The sequence below is a fragment of the Protopterus annectens genome, chromosome 3.part0, assembly GCF_019279795.1.
Source record: "Protopterus annectens isolate FY-2018-M chromosome 3.part0, PAN1.0, whole genome shotgun sequence".
NCBI lineage: Eukaryota > Metazoa > Chordata > Ceratodontiformes > Protopteridae > Protopterus > Protopterus annectens.
In genome coordinates, this window is record NC_056731.1 from 1,909,594,820 (window position 1) to 1,909,616,936 (window position 22,117).

At 42.0% G+C, this 22,117-nt stretch overlaps 1 protein-coding gene across 1 annotated transcript in view; it reads left to right on the forward strand.

Moving 5' to 3' along the window:
- Positions 1-22,117, forward strand: part of WWP1 (WW domain containing E3 ubiquitin protein ligase 1) — a 2,386,594-nt gene that overhangs the window by 1,705,026 nt on the left and 659,451 nt on the right. The window contains exons 20-21 of the mRNA XM_044065992.1: positions 3,222-3,355; positions 3,472-3,612. Coding sequence (XP_043921927.1) covers positions 3,222-3,355; positions 3,472-3,612 — 275 coding nt within the window. The remainder of the gene's footprint in view (positions 1-3,221; positions 3,356-3,471; positions 3,613-22,117) is intronic.

The window sequence follows — 22,117 nt, forward strand, 5'->3', positions numbered from 1 at the left end:
CATCAACAAAAGGAACCACTTCAGTTAAGCCGGATTCCTGAACTACCATGGTCGATAGTAGCCACAGATATCTTTGAGTGGAAAGGTCAACATTAGTTGATGTTAGTAGACTCTTATTCAAATTGGTTTGAGATTGACATACTTCCCAACCTAACTTCCAGTACTGTCATTACTAAGTTGAAGTGACATTTTACTGTCTGTAGTAGTCCACACAAAGTTATTTCTGACAATGGTGCACAGTTTACTAGTCAGCAGTTCGTGATTTGCAGATGAGTGGGACTTTGCTTATTTTATGAGTAGTCCTAAATACCCCCAGTCAAACAGCTTGGCTGAACATGCAGTTCAAAGTGCAAAACAGCTGTTAGTGAAATCCAGACGTGACAATACTGATGTTTTTCTAAACTTGTTAAATCTATCAGTAAAAATTAAATGAAAACTTCAGCCAAGCTAGAACTTCCACTGAGTGACCTCATAAACCTCTTGTATCAGAGGCACATGGGATATATGGAAATGACCCTTATGAACATCAGGTGTTTCAGCTATATGGCGATTCTGTATGCCCATGACTTTTTTATTTTTTTAGTTTTTACTGATTGTTTTTTGTTTTTTCTGTGTGACCTTCTCACTCATTGTTTTAAACTTGTTAAATCTCAGAAACATGCCTCGTGATGATCATCTTAGTTTGCCTGCCCCAGAGAGTTATGTTGAGACCAACTAGAACCACACTACCAATCAACACTAATTTGTTGGCTGCATGTGCTAAGAACAACAAAGCAGTAAAAGCCCAACTGTTGAAAAAGCGTTTGTCCAAGTAGTCTTCCTGTGATAAAACCAGCAAATCGCTCCATTCTTTGCAAAAAGGGGAGATAGTGAGAATGCAGAAGTCAAAAGGTTTTGATTGCATCGGATTTGTGAAAAGTTTGTGTCAAGAGCTGAGATCGTACATTATGAAATCAGAAGGAGCAGAATTAAAACGAAACTGGAAGAATTTCTTACCAGTGTCTGAACCAGAGTTACAGCATCTTGCCTATGACAAAGGCTTCTAGTTCTCAGAGTGACTTGTCCAATTTTCCTGTTCCAGAGGACATTCCGTCAGCAATCCCCATTCCTGAGAAAATCCATGAAACTCCTCAAGCAGAACATTCCCCAGTGACTGTCCCTGTTGCTAAACCCAGTCCTAACTTTTATGTCATGCGATCAGGTCGCATCTCGAAACCTAGTTCCAGTTACACAGCAACGTGGACATGACTGTTTTTCTTTCTTAGTGTCTGTATAAATTCCATGCCTATTAAAATGTCATTGTTTATATGACATAGCTCAGCAAAGAGGGAGAATGTAGATCAGTGGTGTGATGTACCTGTAAGAAGCTTTCCAGTGAGTCAGCACATGCATGTAAGTACTGAGCACGTGCAAGCAACACTGCCATTTTGAGTGAGCCGCCAGAGTGAAAGCAAGCAAGTATGTAGTCAGTTCGTTTAAGTTTAATGTTCCTGCCATCTATCCTGATTATTTGTAAACACTACTTAAACACCTAAGCCTCAACGTCATCTTAATGCCTGTAAGAAGAGCGACAGTTATCAACTGGTTTTCCAATAATTGTATGAGTTACTATCCTGTGATCTTTCTTATTCTCTATCATGGTTCATTTACCAGCCATTTCTGCATGTCTGTCCAAAGATGATCCTCTTTTGAAGCAGTATCATGTCAAAATGTTTTCAAAAGGGGTTTTGCATAAGAGGCCTCCATGTAAACCAATGACCCTTCCTTGGGATCTTAATTTTGTGTTAGAGAAACTAACATTTACTTCATTTGAATCTGGATATCAGGTTATACTTGATTGCTCTGACCTCTGAAGAAGAGTATATGAGTTGCAAGCTGTTTTGGTGAATTAATCCATTCTAATTTTCCACAAGGACTGAATTTCTTTGAGACCTAATCCTTTTTTTATGCCTAAAGTGATCACATTTTTCTTTAACCCAAACTGTCCATCTCCTCATTTTCTTTCTTAAACCTAAAAGTAAGTGAGAAAGGATACCTCATACCTTGGTTGTTCACAGATAACTCTAGTACTATCTTGACAGAACTACAACTTTCAGATCTTCGGATCAGTTCATTTCCTGTGATCTGTGTCAAAGCAGACCATTTCCAAAAGGTTGTCTGAGGCTATACTCACCCTAACAAAACTGTTCAGACAAGGTCAGGGCCCGTTCTACCAGTGTCTTGGCTTCAGCTATGGCTTTTTGAAAAAGATTGGATTCTAGAAGTACTGCTACTTCATCCTGTATACATGTTTCTACATAGCACTGCAATCTTGATTCTTTCTCTTGGTCCAGCTCAGGCTTTACTAGGACCATGCTCCAGAGACTCCTGTACCCTTCTCTTTCCACCTCCCAAATATAGTTGGGTATGGTAATCTACCCATATAGCTAAGGCTACTGCAGCAGTGATCAATTTGATGAACATAGTAAAGCTGGCTAAGTAAACTTACCGTAACAGTAGATGTTTTAATGATCACTGCTACAGTAGCTGCTGTCTCCCACCATCTCCCTTGTTTTTTGGTGTGTTTTTATGCCAGGGTATGGACATTTATTTTCTGCTGTTCCTAACATTGTCCTTTCAGGGCTAAGCCTCCCTATCTGTGATAGCATGAAAGCTGTGAAGGACTTAGCAGCCAAACATGTCTGTTAGTCAGCTCAGCTCGAGCTGCTTGACAGTTTGGGTGTGTTGAAGGTGCCTTGAAGCTTTGGAAGCTGGCTGGCTGTTATATCCTTGGCAGGATATAACCCATATAGCTAAGGCCACTGCAGCAATGATCATTCAAACGTCTATTGGTATAGTAAGTTTACTTACACAGTTGTACTGTCCCCAAGTTGGTTGGCCCTTTGCTGATTGTGGTGTTTGTAACATAGTGGTGCTCACTGGTAGAGAGAGGACATGCCCCCAAGTGCTTCAGCTTCTGCAAAAAACTGCTGAATTGTGATTGGTGGAGAGAATGATCCCATATTTGACTTCAAAGAAGGTTGTCTTGAACATTTGTGGTGACTGTCAATGTAACTTCTGTTTCCTTAGTTCAGAATAAAGATTAGTCAAATTCATTTAAATTGGTCTAACTGTAATGACTTGCCATTGGCTGCTGTATAGTCCTGTCTTCAATGAAACCTTTGAGAAATTTCTTTGAATAAGTTACATTAATTATGAATATTTCATATTTTCCTTTGCAGGCATTGTTTCATGGCAAATTTATTGACACTGGTTTTTCATTGCCATTCTATAAGCGTATGCTAAGCAAGAAGCTTACCATCAAAGACCTGGAATCTATCGACCCTGAATTTTACAACTCTCTCATTTGGATAAGGTTTGTATTTTTTTTTTTGTGTGTGTGATGTACATTTCTAAGGAAATTTAGATTTTTTTTCCTTTATATTAGCAGGATTATGTTTTTCTTACATTCATACAATTGAATATTTTCAGGGACAACAACATTGAAGAGTGTGGTCTAGAAATGTATTTTTCTGTTGATATGGAGATCCTAGGAAAGGTTACATCACATGACTTGAAAAAAGGTGGCTCTAATTTGCTAGTAACAGAAGAAAACAAGGAAGAGTATATTGGGTAAGATGATTTTTTTTGTGTTTTAATTTCTGTAACTGTATGATCCAAAATGATGCTGAGATAACGTATCCCAGAAGCCTGTTGTAATGGAATAAAGATGTTCATCGTGTTTCACTGTTGCAGTCGTTACACTTGGGTTATCCTGCTGACAGGCTACCCTGAGTCGGCCTGAATTCCAAAGTCCTGGTCCAGTGTCGGTTGCTGTTGCCTCTTCCCTGACGTCAGTGCGCCAGTGGTATATAAGATGCAGCCGATGCCATTTTCTTCAGTCTTTCTTGCCGCGCGGTGCCCGAAGCAAAAGCAGTTCTCAAGTGCCGGTCGGCCGACTCCTGAGATTTTCGCATTTGAATTTCAGATCGGAAATCTTCAGTAAAGCTAAGTACCCCATTGGGGAAACTTTTTCTTGCTCCAGACCGATGTCAGTAAAAGTTAACAATTCTATTTCTTGTGGGAAGCAAATACCTCATAAGGATTTTCACTCTTACTCTATTCCTTGCCTAGGCCCTGACCACGTTGCTGGTTGTCAGTTTTGTGCTAGATTCAACCAACGCACTATTAAGCGTCTGTTTGATTTTGCTTGACATTACTTTGGCCGAAGGTTTAACTATATAATGCCGTCGGAACAGCCGACGACTGGAGTTCATAAAAAGCGCAAAGACAAAGAAAAGGACAGGCATCCGAGGTCCAAAACTGATGAAGCCTCTTCTAGGCCAGTCACCGGTTCTCAGTGAGGTGCTTTCGCAGCCCATGACACCCGCTACCTCAAAGCCACAGGCCGCCACCGACTCCCACGTGGAGACAACTAGGCCTCTGGAAACTCAAGGTATGGGCCTACAGAGACTATTCCCTCAGATGGGTCCAGAACTGCTGAGCAGGCATCGGCTTCTGAGGGTGTTTTCAGACCTACACAGCTTACTATCAAGACCACTTCAGCAGCCAAGGCAAAGTCTAAAACACCATTAAAGACAAAGAAACAAGTACAGCATTCTCCTGGACAGTCATCCATGCCAAAGAAACAGATGCTTAAAATGGCCGAGGACCTTATTACTTTGATCAGGTGTTCCCATCCCCCTCCTGATAAAAGGCCTAGGCAAGACACTGACTATGACTCCTCTGACCAGGTTTCTATTTCCTCTGATTCCTCTTCAGAACAGGGATATTCTCTTCCTCCCTATGAGGACTTTGACACTGAAGAATCTATCCCTTCAGCCTCTCCTCCTCAGGATTACTCTTTTGGGGAAACCTTGCACTCCATGAGACAGCATTTCCATTGGGAAAGCCAGAATTATTCAGAATCCAAGAAAAGGCTCCGAGACTTTCTTTTACTGACTCAGCACAGGCCCCTTGCTATCCCCCGTGTACTAGATATTGTTGATGATGTTTTTTCTGAATCCAGTTTGTCTCCTGATTCTTTAACCCCTGCAACAATCAAACCAGATAGGTACTACAGGGTCCCAGATTCTCATAAATTTCTTTATATAAACCCTGCTGCTGACCCAGAAACAATTTCTCAGGGTCACAAAGGGGTCAAGGCTTCCACTGCAAAAAAACCTGTTCCCTGTGATAGGGATTCTAGAGCACTGGACAGATGGGTGGAAAAAAGTTTACACCTCTGCTACTTAGCTGTAAGGGCTTTAAAACTGCCAGTTTCATATGCTTTAAATATCAACAATATCTGATGTCTTTGCTAAAACAGAAAATGATTACAAGCTCAGAATGCCCTGAAAATAAGGAAATGCTGGATTTATTGCATGCAGCTGAACAAGTGGGAAAGCATACTTTGCAATGTGGTTTTGATTCGTTAGAGGCTTCTTGCAGATCCGCAGTTACGGGTTCTGTCATTCGAAGGCATGCTTGGTTAAAAGAACAAAGTTTACCTGATCATGTTAAAGCAAAATTATTGGATGCTCCATTACAGCATGATACTTTGTTTGGTGTTAAGGCAGAAGAGGTGTTAAAGAAAATGGAGGATAAAGCAAAATCAGTGCAGACAGTAAAGGATTTCTTACAGGTTCAGCCACCCAGATTTAGCAGGAACTGGCCTTCAAAAAATTGGTCCTTTCCAGTGTCAGACAGGCCACAAAGAGGCAGATACAGATGCTCAAGAGGCAGATCTCAGCCCCAAGACTCATACAGACCTAAACAGTGGTGTGCTTCAGCCCGCAAAGGCGGAGAAGACAAATCACAACCTTATAGGAAACAGTCCCAATGACTTTCCTCTACCTATGCCGAGCACTTACCTTTTGGAAGCACCCTTAGGGGGAAAACTAGCACTTTTCTCACAAAATTGGCACACAATCACCCATGACAAATGGGTACTAAATATTTCTCAGGGTTACAGGTTCCACTTTCAAACCCTACCAAGACCAAAAGGTATGCCAGACCTGCCACACAATCAATGGGCAGAGGCACAAAGACAAATTTCTGCTCTCATGGACGTGAGGGCTATTCAAAAAGTACCACAGGAAGATCAGGGACAAGGATTTTACTCAAGACTTTTCTTGGCACCCAGAAAGGACAATACTGGACCTGTCTACTTTAAATACTTTCCTGGACATTGCAAAATTCAAAATGTAGACACTACAGCAACTTCTACCCATGCTGGGCAAGAAGGCTTAGCTAGTTACTTTGGACCTCAAAGAGGCATACCTGCATGTCCCAATCGGACAAACTTGCAGAAGATACCTCAGATTTATAGCTGGTTCAATGCATTACCAATTCTCTGCACTGCCCTTTGGCTTATCTACTGCTCCCAGGGTCTTCACAAAATGCCTGGCACCAGTAAATGCTTTTTGCAGACAAAAAGGAATCGAAATATATCCCTACTTGGACGACTGCCTTATTCAAGCAGAGAGCAAGGGCATTCTGCTAAAGCATCTAGCGTTTGTAAAAAGTTTACTAATTTGCCTAGGGTACACAGTAAACGAAAAGAAATCAAAACTAGTGCCCTCTCAAGAGATAATATTCCTGGCTGCAAGCTTAAATACAACTGCCCAGATGGCTTATCTCACGCCAGACAAAGGCAACTGACTCATTACTTTCAAATGATGGCAACAGAGACCCAGCTACCTGCAAGAAAAATTCTGCAGGCTTTGGGCTTAATGGCATCCTGCATCCTGCTAATTCCATGTGCAAGACTGCATATGAGGAAATTACAATGGTATCTAAAAAGTGTTTGGACTCAACATTGCCACAGCCTGGAAACAATAATAACTCGTATTCCCTGCCTGCAACAGGAGTTCCAATGGTGGGCAGTGGCCTGTCACTACAACAAGGGACAACCTTTCACTTCACCCACAGCCAGGCAGACACTAACAACAGATGCATCGGATTATGCCTGGGGGGGTGCACATGGCAGGAAAATGTATTCAGGACACATGGCCCGCGGACCAAATGCATCTTCATATCAATCAAAAAGAGATGCTAGCTGTACAGAATTCCCTGACAGCCTTCAAGGATCTACTACATCCAGGACAACTATTGCTAAAGACAGACAATACTACAGTTATGTGGTACATAAATAAGCAAGGGGGCACTCATTCCTACCCCCTCTGCAGACAAGCCATGACTTTGTGGAACACAGCACTGACCTATCAAGTACATCTGCAGGCACAATTCCTGCCAGGAAAGAAAAATACTCTGGCAGACGAACTAAGCAGAAACCTCATGGTCCCTCATGAGTGGAAACTAGATCCACAGGTCTTCAGCATGATAACAAGGAAATGGGGATGCCCAGACATAGATCTATTTGCCTCCCTTCACAACTGCCAACTACAGAGATTCTGCACAAGGACTTATCACTCACAAGCATGGAAAGTGGATACTCTATCACTCAGCTGGAAAACCCTAACTGTTTATGCCTTTCCACCACTGCCTCTCCTTCCCAAGGTACTCCTAAAAGTCAGACAAGAGAAGCCAAAAATTATTCTGATTGCCCCAGACTGGCCATGCCAGCACTGGTACCCAATCCTAAAGAGCTTGTCTCAAGGCCTAGCCTGGACTTTGCCTCAAATTCTTCATCTTCTGACTCAACGAAACAATCAGATCCTGCACAGCCAACTCAGGACCTTAAATCTGGCTGCATGGCAAATAATATAGCCACTCAGAACACACCTCTCTCTAAAGCTGTTATGGATGTCCTTTTGGAAGCCAGGAGGCCCAGCACCAGGAAATCTTATGCAGAAAAATGGAAGAGATTTTGTGCTTGGAACCAGGCACAAGGACTTGAACCACTTGTTCCAAATATTTCTCAAATTTTACAATACCTGACTGAGATGCTGGACAAAGGCCTATCCTTCTCATCAATTAAGATCCATGCCTCTGCCATTTCAGCTCATTACAATATGGAACCTCCTATTTTCTCACATCCACTGCTAAGACAGTACCTCAGAGGGGCAAAAAACATAAGACCCCCAAGGAGAGCTCCGATACCTGCATGGGACCTCAACTTTGTCTTGGAAAAGCTCGCACTGCCTCCTTTTGAGCCAGCCAATACAGCTGATATAAATTTTTATCATGGAAAACTGCTCTGCTTCTAGCAATAACTTCAGCAAGAAGAGTCTCAGAGTTACAGGCATTAATGGCAGTGGAACCTTTTTATCATTTTTCATCCGGACAGGGTTTCTCTAAGGATAAACCCAACATTCTTGCCTAAGGTGGTATCCAGTGTGGCTCTTAACCAAACCATTCATTTGCCAACATTTTATCGAAATCCCCAGAATAAAAGGGAAAGACTTTTTCACTCTTTGGACATACACAGGCAGCTACGCTTATACTTGGGCAAAGCAAAAGCTTTCAGAAAAACTGAGCAACTGTTAGTAGCATATGCTGCAGGATCACAAGGAAAGGTTATCTCAAAGCAGACTATTTCAAAATGGATAGAACACTGCATTCATTTCTGCTATGCACAGCATGGCAAGTCAGTGCCTAAGAATATTAGGCCACATTCTACTAGGGCAGCAGCCACTTCAGCAGCCTTTCTCAGAGGAGTACCAACCAAGGAAATTTTGGAGGCTGCAACTTGGAGTTCATTGCACACTTTTACCTAGCATTATCACTTACCTCTTTACTCTAAATCCAGAGCAGGCTTTGCCACTGCAGTTCTGCAGGGCCTCATAGCCACTCCTAATCCTATGTAGACCCAGCCGCCCTACCTCAGCTTTGGGATTCACCCCAAGTGTAATGACTGCAGCAGTAAAACACGATGAACATAGTACAGTTGTGTACCTACCATAAATGTAGATGTTTGAGTTATTCACTGTTGCAGTCCAGGTTACCCACTCTCCATCCCCCTTTCTTTGCTGGGACTTATCTATACTTCTCTATCCTTTACAACCTATGTGGTGTATTTGCTTGTAGATGAAGGTATTGTTTTTTTTTTTACTTTACTGTATGTTTTTATAAGGATTATGTTATGCCCACCTTATTGGGGGCACCTGACATCTGGGGCAAGAAAAACTGAAGAAAATGGCTTCGGCTGCATCTCATGGCGCACTGATGTCAGGGAAGAGGCGACAGCAACCGACGCCGTACCACGACTTTGGAATTCGGGCCGACTGCGGGTAGCCTGCTAGCAGGATAACCCAAGTGTAATGACTGCAACAGTGAATACACTTGAACATCTACATTTATGGTAGGTACACAACTGTACTGTATACTGTTACACCGGAGTGGAATGACTCTTGTTTCTGCATAGGATAGAAAGGACATCTTTTCCATGTCTTCCTTTGGCATTTGCTGCTAAAGAATTTAAGATTTTGACTGCCAAGGAATTTAGAATTCTGTGTTTGGGATTATCTGTATCAAGGATACATAAGCTCAATTATTGGTCTCCCAAGACAGGCAGTTTTTGTCCTACTTATATAGTTTGGGTCATGATTCTCATCAGACGTGATCTACATTCATGTCTAAGTAACAAGCTGAGTGTCACAGTGGGTCACATATTTCCACAGAGATATGTACCAGCATTCCCTTTATAGTCTCTAGGAGGGGCATAGTGTTAAAAACCTGTATAAGTGCCAATAATATAATCCTACCAAACAGAAGCCCTGTAGTGAGAAGTTGCTGGCCTGCCTTACAGCTTGGAAGATGGCAGCTGTTAAGTGATCCTATGTTTGAGCTAGCAGGATTGTCTTCACCCAGAGAGAGCTCCAATCAAAAATTTAGAATACTCCATGAGGACAAACGCTCAGAGAGCAGGTCACTGCTTAGCCCTCAAAATCTATGTCTAATGTTAAAATTGCTCACATGCCAGTCCCTGTTAGTAAGTAGCTCATGTTTGATTAGTGAGGACTTAAGTGTACGTTTTTTTTCCTGTTTGACAGAGGATGGGTGGGATCTCAAGATGTGAGCCACAGCTTTCACCCTGGGGGATTGGTCCTATGCTTCTTATGCTGCCAAAACCATGCTCTATCAGTGGGAGCCAGAGTGACCAGCCTGATCCTGAGGAGTGGCCTCTTAAGTCACCCTGTCAGAGACTGGCAGTACTCATGACTGTGGCCTGTTTCCTATCCCCCCACCAAGACCTGGTTATGCCAGCAGGTCCCATTTGAAGAGATCCATTGGGTTGTCTTGTACCATGGGCTAAACATCCACCTGATGTTTGTGTGGTAGGTATCTCAACTAGATAATATGAAACTGCAACCTTGAAGCATACAGGTTTGATGCCAGTGCCAGCTCCAACACAGGCCTTTGTGCAGAATTCACTATTTTTGATAGGTGTATTGTACCCTGAACACACCAGTTACATGCTTACATTCATACAGTACCTTTTATGATACAATTTTTGAAGAGGATTCTTCACCTCATACCACCCAAGATGGGATCCTGCCCCCGCCTCGATCTAAACTGTGTGCTTGCAAAACTGACACTACCTCTGCTTGAAGCAGCTGCTTCTACCCCTATACCCTTATCAAACTTCTGAGTTGGGAAACAGCTCTCCATTTGGCTGTCACCACAGCTAGGCAAATTTCAGAGCAGCAAGCCTTGATTTAAAAAAAAAAAAAAAACTTTCTTAGCCCATCTTTTCATATCTTAGATAGTGTCAGAAATTGTCCATAAGTCAGGCTTTTCATCTCCCAGTTTTCTTCTCTCAACCACAGGTCAAGGGAGAGATAATCCTATACTCCCTCAATTTACACAAACAACTGAGATTTTATTTAGGACAAACTTCACTAACCTAGCAGACCAACTGAACTGTCAGTGGTGCAACAGGTAGCACATTCACTTTTGGTGCTGAAGGCTGTGGGTTCACTTCCCACACCAGGATGATGGATTGCTGACATTGCAGTGCAGCAGAAGGTGCAGAGTACTGCATTCGTGAGTGTGTTGTCTTTTGTTTGAGACATTAAAGCAGGGCCCCATCAGTCTGAGTTGGTGGTAGCTCAGGTGGATGTAAAAAAATCCCATGGCACATTTTGAAAAGACTAAGGGAAGTTCCCAGATCCCCTGGCCAAATTTCCCCTAGTAGTATAAATACCACATCAGGTCTCTCCTACTAGCCTAGTGGGACTAACCCAGTCAACAAAGGGTAAATAGAAATAAATTACTGTTGGTGAAATTTGCTTAGAGTAAGCAATGGATACCAGTAGGCAAACAGACCTTTTGTAAGCGAGTTGCAGACTGTATTAGCTTCTGCTTTTCTTATGATGGAAACTAGCAAGCACACTCCACCATGGCTAAAGCTGCTATCATCCGTCTTCTTGAAAAGAATCCTTACATAGACTATTTTAGAGGCTGCCACTTAGCCTCTGTCCACAATTTCACCAAGCACTCCCATTTACGGACCATTTCCAGGGTTGGAACCGAGATAGACTCCAACTTTCTGCAGAGCGTCTTGTTTCTGGGCAAGTCCTCAGTCCATCCACCCCAATATTCTGCTTTTTAAATTTTCCCACGAGTCAGTACTGCTGCAACATTGACTACCCTACTTGCGTAGATAACTTACCTTAATTTTAGATGGTTGATAGGTCAGTGTTGCAGTACCATTTATCTCCCTTCTGTTTTTCTACTTATCCAGGGTTGGGGTGAGTTCCTGTGCCACTCTCCCACCATTAACTTCTCTTATCCAACTTCTCTAGAACAGTGTGTCAGTCTCTCACTGTTGGTAAGTTGGTCAGAATATGCTGTGCCTGCAACATTGGCCTTCAGGTTTTTCTTGTTCAGAAAACTTAAGATGACACTAGCCAGCACGCCACTTATATCCCCAACATGTTGATATGCAATGGCCTTTGAGCACTATTTGGCTGGGGTAGGAGAAAGACTCAGGCATTCAGGCCACATGAGAGCTTCTGCATGGCAGCAAACCCAAAAAATATGCACTGCAACGGCGACCTACTCAAACATCTACAATTATGTTATCTGCACATTTGCACGCACGCACTTCTTTTTTAAGCTGTGCAAGGGCAGTTACAACAGGCTTCTGCACAGACTGTATTTACTCACACAAGATATTGGTTTTTGATGCACCCCAGACTGGAAACTCTTCAATTAACTGCCTGGATGGTAGAATTTTGATTCCTTTCAGGCAGCCTTTTCTGTGGATTTGTAGCATATGCTGGATAAGGTGAATAAAAATGCCACTAGAAAATCATATTTGTGTAAGTAAGATTTTCTAGTTGGTGCTAGACTAAGAACCAGGATTCTCTTCAGGTCAGGTTGCCACCGGTTCTTGATTATTTGTATGAGATACTGTTCTCTGGCCTTTTTTATTTCTCTGTCAAAGTGCATTATTTGTCCATTTCTGTTTGTCTGCCCTTAGTTCCCCCTTTCTAAACATCCTAAAGTTACAGTTTTGAAAGGGGTGTTGCATATCTGGCCACCTAGAAAACAGATGGCTCCTCCTTGAGATCAGGACTTTGCACTTGAAAAGCTTACTTTTTCTCCATTTGAACCAGCTTATCAGGCTGATTTTGAGGTTTTTAATATGGAAGACTGTATTTACTCATTGCTCTTAACGTTCGATAGGAGTATTATCTGATTTACAAGCACTTATGGTGAGTCAACCCTACCTCCTTTTTCACAATGACAGAGTTTCTTTGAGAACAAACCCATCTTTTTGCTTAAAGTTGCCTCTTTTTTGAACCCAAGAACAGGAGAGAAAAGAGTCTTCACACTCTGGATGACCATAGGCAGTTCAAATACTACCTAGTCAAAACTCATGTCTTCGGGAAAGCTGACCAGCTGTTTTGCCTTTTATGAAAATGAGAGGAAAGGGCAAACCAGTGTTAAAGCAGACTATTTCTAAATGGTTGTCTCATGCTGTTGCATTTTGTTATACTTGTCATAATGAGCTACTACCAGGCAGTGTTAGTGCTCATTCCACTATAGTTTTAACTTTCAGTGGCTAGAGTCAGCAGCTTCGTCCTCTGTACAGACTTCTACAAGGCACTACAAACTGGATTATTTTTTCTAATACAGAACAGGATTTGCTAGGTCTATTCTGCAGTGGCTCTTCTGATTCTTAGTTTTCTTTTTCCCCTCCCCTTCTTGCTTTCTTAGCTTTGGTAGTCTACCACATAACTTAGGCTACTGTAACAGTGATCTAATGTTTAACATGCTACAGTTGTGTAAGTAAACTTTAAAGCCACAGAGAACATCTAGCAGTGCAGGGCTACAGTTTCTTCCACATATTCAAGCCAGCTGTTGCACAGGTAGGGACCAAAGGTGGTGTCATTTCAATCTACATCAACAGCAAACTCGTCTCAAGACTAGTCAAACAGGCTGATGCATTTGAACTTCTCAGTGTCCAGATTTTCATAGGCAAAATCCCATGAATTCTTGCAAGCTATACATCACCTTATGTGATAAAAGAAACCCGTAATACTAAAGGCCGTCAAAATTCATCCCATTACTATTTTCATGGGCAACATCAGCTACCCAATTATAAACTGGTATACTTACACAACCCCAGACTTATAAGTCCAGAGATTCCTTGACTTTATAAGCGCAAACATCTACTAGGAGTGCAAACATACCCGATCTGACACTCACAAACCTGAGAGAACACTTGTACCCCCCCTGCCCCCCAGTGTAGTGTTTTCTGTGATAAGGTTGGACGACAAAGCTGTCTCATTCTATTAAAAATCAATTCTGTGACCCCAGCTAACCCCATAACATTTAGGAATTATTGTAACTTCCTACTGCTAAGATATAACCTGTCAAAATTTCAAGCCCCCAAACCCTGAGAACACAGCTGACTGTGCAGAATTGTTCATAGAAACTCTGTTGAATCATGTCAGTAAATGAAAAAAGAAAACTGTGCCCATCAGAAATAAGCCCAAAACTAACTCAGAAAAAAACAAACCACCCTGGTGAAATCCAAACATAAACATGTGCAACATAAGACAAAGTCCTATTCAAGATTAGTAAATGCTATGCTCAGCATGATAAAAACACTTTCATCAATCTAAAACTAAGAGGGCAAATTATTTATTTAATTACAGTTTGTTGAGCGGGAAAGTCCATTGGGCTAAAAAGAATCCTTTTTCAATGGTGGCCCGGGGAGAGAAGCTCCCCATACAGTATTACAATGTTGAATAACAACACCAAAGTAGCAAGATAAAAAAGAAATAGAATTGACAAAGAAATAATAATAGCAAAGCATTATGTGGCATGGCATATGACATAAGAAAACATGCTAGGATTACATGTAATAAGTTAGCCTTCTGCAGCCTAAAAAATTGAAAAAAAGTAGTTAGGCAGGATGAGAGCAGGAGCATTCCCATTTAGATGAGAGGTAGGAATGAAGTAAAGTCTTAAAATTAGAGTGGTTCTGAGTAGTTCGTATGTGTGGTGGAAGAGTGTTCCATTTGCGTGTTAGGGAAAATGACAACAGTTGTCCTGGACTACATATGGGTTTATAAACCTCGAGGATTTTGGTTTTTCATATCAGAGTGATCTTCCAGGAAGACGAAGGATGAAGATAGAAGAGAGGGAAGGACAGTTAGAGGGATTAAAGAAGAGTTAATGCATGATGCAAAGTTGAATATAAAAGAGATAGGAAGCTCTAGCCAATTTAAGGAGTGTGGGGAATCACAGTGGTGAGATGAGGACATGGAACCAGTAGCAAACTTAGATTTTATTGTAACAAGATGCAAGTTTTGCTGTTAGAGAGGATTGTAGGTTAGTAAGGAGAGGAGCTCTGTAGATAAGAGATAGACGTAGGTAAGTAACAGCAAGGGTATGTTTAGTTGAAGGGGTGTGAAACGGATTATGCCGATACAACATTCCGAGCTTTTGATGAGTTTTCTTGATATTAGTTTGTAGATGAATGTCAAACTTTAATGGTTCATTAATGATCACACCAAGTAGCTTAGTATGAGGAACTGTTTTGATGGGGATCTTGTTTTGGCTAACTATCAAGAAGGAGTTCTTGTCAATTTTAGTGTGTCTTGATGCAAGTGAATATCATGACTCAGTACTAGTAAAGGCATTTTAAGTTACTTGCATGAGATTTGTGAGGGCTTTGGAAGAACAGATAATAGTTAAGTCATCAGCATATTAAATAAGTTTAGCATTTGCTGGAAATTGTTAATAAAAATATTAAATAGTAAGGGACCCAGAATAGAGCCTTGGGGTACTTCTGTTGGAGTAAGAAGGAAAGAAGATGAGACATTATGTCTGCTATATCCAAATTTATGATAAAGATAGCCTCCCAGGCAAAGGACAACCACAAAGCCTTCTTTACCTATGTCCGACACATCAAGGGCAGTAACCAGCAATGTGCAGAACTAATTGTAAGTGGAGTCACCTACACAGAGCCAGCAAACTGCCGCAGGAATGGTTAAGGAGAGGCAAATTTAAACCAAGAGATGAAAGGTTAATATTGGTGGCCCAAGATAGTGGGCTACATACATGCTGGTTTACAAAGTCCTTTGAACATGTGAGAGAAATAGAAATAGACAAATGTAGGTTTTGTAAAACCAAATGGGAAACAGTTGCACATCTCGTTGCTGGTTGTGACATACTAATGGCAGAAGGACTGTATACTGAAAGACATAATAATGTGGCAAGACTGTTGCACTAGAGATTGTGCAAACATTATGGTGTTGAAGTGGCTGAAAAACACTGGAAACATGAACTACAAAGTATCGTAGAAAATGATGAAGTTTTCATCACATGGGATCACCCTTTACCAACAGCTCAAAAGATAGATGCTAGAAAACTGGATATAGTGGTCCATGAAAAGAAGACAGAAGTAGCATTGATCATTGAAATCGCCACACTCTGTGACTACAGTGTCTTGCGTACAGAGAGACAAAGTCATAAAATATCAGGATCTGCAGGCAGAAACAAGAGCAATGAGGAAGAAAGATACCCGGACAGTTCCAACAGTAGTAGGAGCAACCTACAATCATATTTAGATATGTTACCAATACACGTAACCAATACTGCGGTGGTGGTGGTGCTGCGGTAGCTTTGTCGCCTCGTAGCAAGACGATGTCCTGTTCGATTCTCAGCTAGAGCGTCTTCTGTGTGGAGGCATACGTGAATGGGGCGTGCCTTCGTTGAATGTTGTGCGTCAGGGCTGGTAACCCGGTACTTAAAAATCCACTACCAATCATTAGCGGACCGGAGTTCCGCTGTGGCGACCCCTAACCAGGAAAAGCCGAAAGACACAAACAAACCAATACATGTAACCCCATACGAATTTGCAGGAGTAGTCATTACTAGGCACATTGCGGGTGCTGCGAAGAGCACTTTTGTCTGACATCAAAGTATGAAACAATACTAATTTGATAAACTTTAATTGTACGTTGACTTAGGAATGGGGTCCATTCCCATATGGTATTAGAAACCCAATAGACTTGGAGAAATTAAAAAAGGAAAAAAGTCAGATGATGTAGCAGATGGCTGACAAATTCAGCTCCAATTTTAACTCCCCACTCCCCCAAACCATCACTAGAGGCAGGTCTTTTATGTGGTTTCTAAGGCCAAAGACACTGCATTAATAGGCCTCAATAATACCCAGGATGCCATCTGAATAGGCTTCAACACAACCTGTCAGGACTACTGTAAACTGTTTAACTGTAGCCTCCAAACATGCTTTGTGCCATGCGAATGGAGAATTACAACAGTTATCCCTCTGCACAAGGGCAGGCTGTCAGAAGAGCCTCGGAACTACAGATACAAGTCTAGTCTCAGATGCAAAACCGTGGAACGAATTGTCATGGAAATGATTAATAACAACATATAAAATCTTCCAGCACTGGATCCAACTCTTTTTGGTTTTGTCAAGGGCAGATCATGCTTACTCAACCTGGCAGACTTCTTTGAGAAGGTTACCAAGGCAGTGGATGTAGGCAGAATGGTGCGTACTGCCTATCATGACCCGGCTAAGGCATTTGATACAATATACCACTTTGGCATTGTAAACAAATTCACAGGTATAGAAATAAACTCTTATGTTACACAGTGGATAGCCAGCTGGCTGTCAGATACAACCAAGGAAGTTAAGATAGGGGAGACCACCTCCACAGAGAGGCTGGGTACTAGCAGAGTCTCTCAGAGATCTGTACTGGGTCAGTTCCTTTTGGCATTTACTTTTATGAAGTCAAAGCCAATGTCTAGGGCCTCTGGATGGCCATGTTTGTAGGTGATTGCTACCTAGGAGCAGTCATAGAATCCCCCTAAGATATTAGTATTCTACAGGAAGGACTTACAGACAAATGATTGGTGCCAAAGCTACAGCCTAAAACTCAATGCCAGGAAATGCATAATAGTACCCTTTGGGACGTCATCCACCCTAGGAAATTATATAATTGATAAAACACCCTTTATAGTAGAAGCAGTAGTTGGGTATTTGGGTACACACATAGATAGTAAGCTGGCTTTTGACCAGCATGAATCTAAGGTAGTAAGGAATCATTCTGTGTTGCTCAACTCATACGCAAGGGCATGGTGTCTAGGTCCAAGGACATCATTGTTATACTGTATTAGCCCTCATTAGGCCCATCATTGAGTACAACACCCCCTTCGGTATATACTTGATCGGCCCCCTTGCAACAACTGAAACATCCACAGAGGTACCCCACCAAAATAGTACAAGGCATAAACAACATATCCTATACAGATCACCTTATAGCCTTATCCCTGTAGTCTGTTTCCTGCAGAATGTTCAGAGGCGATCTATGCCTGGCATGCAAGGCATCCTTGGATTGCACTCTGATGGACCTTTTGTATATCCACAGAATCACTCAATCTAGGGATTTAAATTTTGCTTATGAGGTAAATAGGACATGTTAGTGAGATAGGTATGTGTCTCAGAGAATTCCCTTTCCCTGGAACAGGTTTCCCATCCATGTAAAGCAAAGCTGTTTCGTAACCCTAATCAAGAGAAACCTGGACCAGTGGATGGAAAATCGGAAATACTCCCTAGGTGTAGTACTTGTGTGTCTAATGGACAGAGATGGCTTGTAAATCTTGACCTAGCTTACATATACTCCTTAGAATAATCTCTAAGGCACATAAACTTGCAGGATACAGTTGGAATGCTTGTCTAGCTTTATAAAGGCCCCTGTGGTTGTTAGCTTAGTGCACCCCTATGCACTTGTAATATTAGATGTTCTAATAGATCACTGTTGCAATAGCTGCCCTTCCTTCCATCTCTATTCATTTGGTGTAATTTGTTTGATACTGACAGGGTGTGAATGAATATACCCTTATGTATATAGTTTACATTTTGGTATGTTTCCTCATATTGTTAGTTTTAGGGCTCTTTCCTCAGTTTCATGGGCAATAAAGCTCTGAATATTTTGGCTAACTGTCCTTTTATATGGAGCTCCCCTTGAGCTCTGGACAGTTGCATTGTATGGAAGATACCATTTAGCTTTGAAAACCTGGCTGGTCAGAGGTGGTTTGACCCAAGTAGCTTAGACTACTGCAACAATGATCTTTAGAACATCTACTGTTATGGTAAATTTACTTACACTATACTTTTCTATGGTTAAGATCAGACAGCCAGTCATAATCCTCTGTTACAGATATGGATGTAAATCAATCATTTGACTATAGAATATAAAATAATTGCTTATGTTAATATGCAGAGCTTGTTTGCTCAAAGCTGCAGTGAGTTAAACTTTCTGCCCTTGCTCAACTGTTTTCCTGATACCTGCTGAGCGACTACAAAAGATAAGTGCTTATTTTCAACTGTTTTCTGCACTTTCTGATTAACTAAAATAATTGCTGCATATTTTTTTGTTTAAACTGTGCAACTGTATTTTACTGCATTTTTAGGTTGTCTGCTAATTGAATTCCTCTTACAACTATAATTGCTGTTCATCTCCTTATTTTGTTCATTTTACTTGTATGCTGCACTTGAAAAACACTAGCATAGACTAGGTTCAGGTTTTTGCTGAATATAGTATTTTGTGATCTTTGCTGCTTGTAAAACAGTTAATCTTTTGTCTGGAGTGACCCCCATGTACCCTTGTGGGAGTAAGGTACAGTTTAGACTGATCTAGCTAGAGTTACTGTTGCAGGGCTCTGTTTAGTGTGTTTTGATTGGATAATTTGAACTTTGGCTGTTTCCTGTTTTTCTTCTTCAATAAGTCTCTGAACTGGTTTATGCATGTTTGAGCCTGTTTGTACATCACGGAGCATAGTGCACTATTGCACAGAGGGATTGCCAGTTAACAGACTCCTGCTCTCTAGCCTCACAAATATGACCTAAACCAGAGCTCTTTGCACCTAAACCAACTACTATCTGCCATATTCCCTCTTCAACTGTCATAGCCAGTCCAGAATTATTCCTTGGACCATGAACTGTCAGTTTCCCTGCTTTCCTTCTACCAGCCTGGTTGACATGGGTAAGGCAGTGTAGCAACTGTCTCATGTACACTGACAACCCTCTACTTCTAAATCATTCCTGTACTATTTGTGAGAGATGCACCTACATTATGAATCTGGAATCGCAGCTTTCTCGTGCAATAGATAGCAATACAGAGCGGGTTGTCAGTCCACCTTCCACAACTCCTAGTCATGACATACAGCATACACATAGACCAACATATGCGGAGATACTCACAAAAAAAATCTACCTGAACACCAGAGACCTCCAAAACACATACATACTAAACCAATCATAGCACCCAAAACACACAGTATACATAATGACACAAGCACAAGTGCCTCACTATCAAAGCCTGTAAGGCAACGCACATCCACTCCAAATATGTTAGTCATAGGAGACTGTAGTGAGGCGCACAGATGTCCCCCTCACCAGAAATTCACGGTCAGCTGTCTTTCTTATGCCAGGATTCGTCAGATCACACCGGCACTCAAGTCTCTCAACAAGTACCATTATGATTCGGTCATAGTACATGTTTGGTGTGAACGACTTGAGATGTACTTTCCTGGACTACAGTGAGGAGAGACATGATTGAGCTCTGTGACTGTATCACAGGCAGGTATGTCCCTAGCCTTGAGCAGCATATTACCCTTGCCTAGGATGATACCACAGTATAAACAGAAAATCATTGACTTCAGTAATTGGTGTAATTTTCACGAGGATGGTGCTTCCACTGACCACGGGAAGTGTAGACCTATTAGCCTGACTAGGCTTATCTACAAGGCCATGGAGCGAAGCTTCATGGACCTTATCAACAAAAATATAGGTAATCTCCAAACACTTGACCCTAATCCGTTTTGATTTGTCAAAGGGAGATCATGCTTGTTAAACCTGGTGGACTTTAGTAACATATGAAATGGGCTTTGTACTCTATGATAGGTCTAACAAATGCTGAATACAGTGGAACAATTACTTCCTTGGACCTAGACGCTATACCTTTGTTTATAAATTGCAAAACCTAGAATGATTTCCTCACTACTGTACACACGACTAGTGAGTCAACTCTTAGGGGTGTGTTGTCAATATATTTCCTGGGGTGGATTACTTCACAAAGGATATTTTTATGCATTTCTTGGAATTTAGTTTCAGTCCATGGCTCTAACACTTGTTATTTGTTTGTCAGCCTTTCCTGGAAAACATTTATGTTGGTGGAGGATTCTTTGACTGTTCCTAATTTGCAATCATTTGCAGATTTAGTCAGCCAGAGGCCATTGGCATTGGCCTTGTCTTCAGCGAAATAAACGTCAAACAATCGTTGTCTCAGGACCGATCCCTGAGGGACTGGCCTCTTTGTAGAGGTGGAATTCCGAATTCTAACTACCTGGGTTCTGTCTGTAACCCAGCTGGCTATCCATAGTTGAAGGGTTTCTGCCTACAGTGCCCGAGTGGAGTATTGTGTCAAATGCCTTGGCCAGGTCAAGGTAAGAAGCGAGAACCATTTTGCTGTCATCCATTGCTTTGGTGACCTTCTCAAAGAAATCCATCAGGTTGAGCAGGCATGACCTGCCCTTGACAAAACCAAATTGAGTTGGGTGTAGTGTCTGGAGGTTTCTTATGTCATTATTGATCACATGCGAGACAAATGAGACTTATGGGTCTGTAGTTTCCAGGGTCTGTAGATGTCCAACCTTTGTGCAGAGGAATGACTGTTGCTGTCCTCCATTCGTGAGGCATGAAGTCTGTTTGGGGGCTACAGTTAAATAGCAATTCTAGAGGGCCTGATAAGTCATGATCTTAAGTAGTTGATTTCATTTGATCTTGAACCTCTGGGTTATGGATCCATATCTGATCCAACTCTGCCGCATATCCAGCATCTGATCCTAGCTCAAAGCTTCTCCCCTTAGCCGTAATGCCCCTGTCTCCTTCCTCCCAGATCTCATTTGCCACTGAAAAGTAAGCATTGTGGTCTGACTCTTAGCAGTTATTTGGGTGCATGTGTGTTATTTTGGGCTAATTTCTCTCTCTCTGATCCTTTTCTGTCTCTACTCTCTACCTCCCCTTCGCGCAGGTCATCGGTATCAAAAAATCTTTCTCCTTTCTTTCCTGTAGAGTGTGTGTGTGTGTGTGTGTGTGTGTGTGTGTGTGTGTGTGTGTGTGTGTGTGTGTGTGTGTGTGTGTGTGTGTGTGTGTGGTGTTGTGTTGTGAGTGTGTGTGGTGTTGTGTTGTGAGAGTGTGTGTGGTGTTGTGTTGTGAGAGTGTGTGCGTGGTGTTGTGTTGTGAGAGTGTGTGTGCGTGGTGTTGTGTTGTGAGAGTGTGTGCGTGGTGTTGTGTTGTGAGAGTGTGTGTGCGTGGTGTTGTGTTGTGAGAGTGTGTGTGCGTGGTGTGTTGTGTTGTGAGAGTGTGTGTGCGTGGTGTGTTGTGTGTGTGCGTGGTGTGTGTGTGTGGTGTTGTGTTGTGAGTGTGTGTGTGTGGTGTTGTGTTGTGAGTGTGTGTGTGTGGTGTTGTGTTGTGAGTGTGTGTGTGGTGTTGTGAGTGTGTGTGAGATGTGTATTCAAGGTCTGTCTTGGGATCATGGCAGAGACCCCTAAGCCAGGTTTCAGAAAGTGCACAGAATGTGGCCATAAGCTTTCCCCAGCCGATGGCCAAGCTGTGTGTGTCTGAGGGTGGCCCATCTACAGACAACCTGATGTTCTTTGTGTTTCACTGTTGCAGTCATTA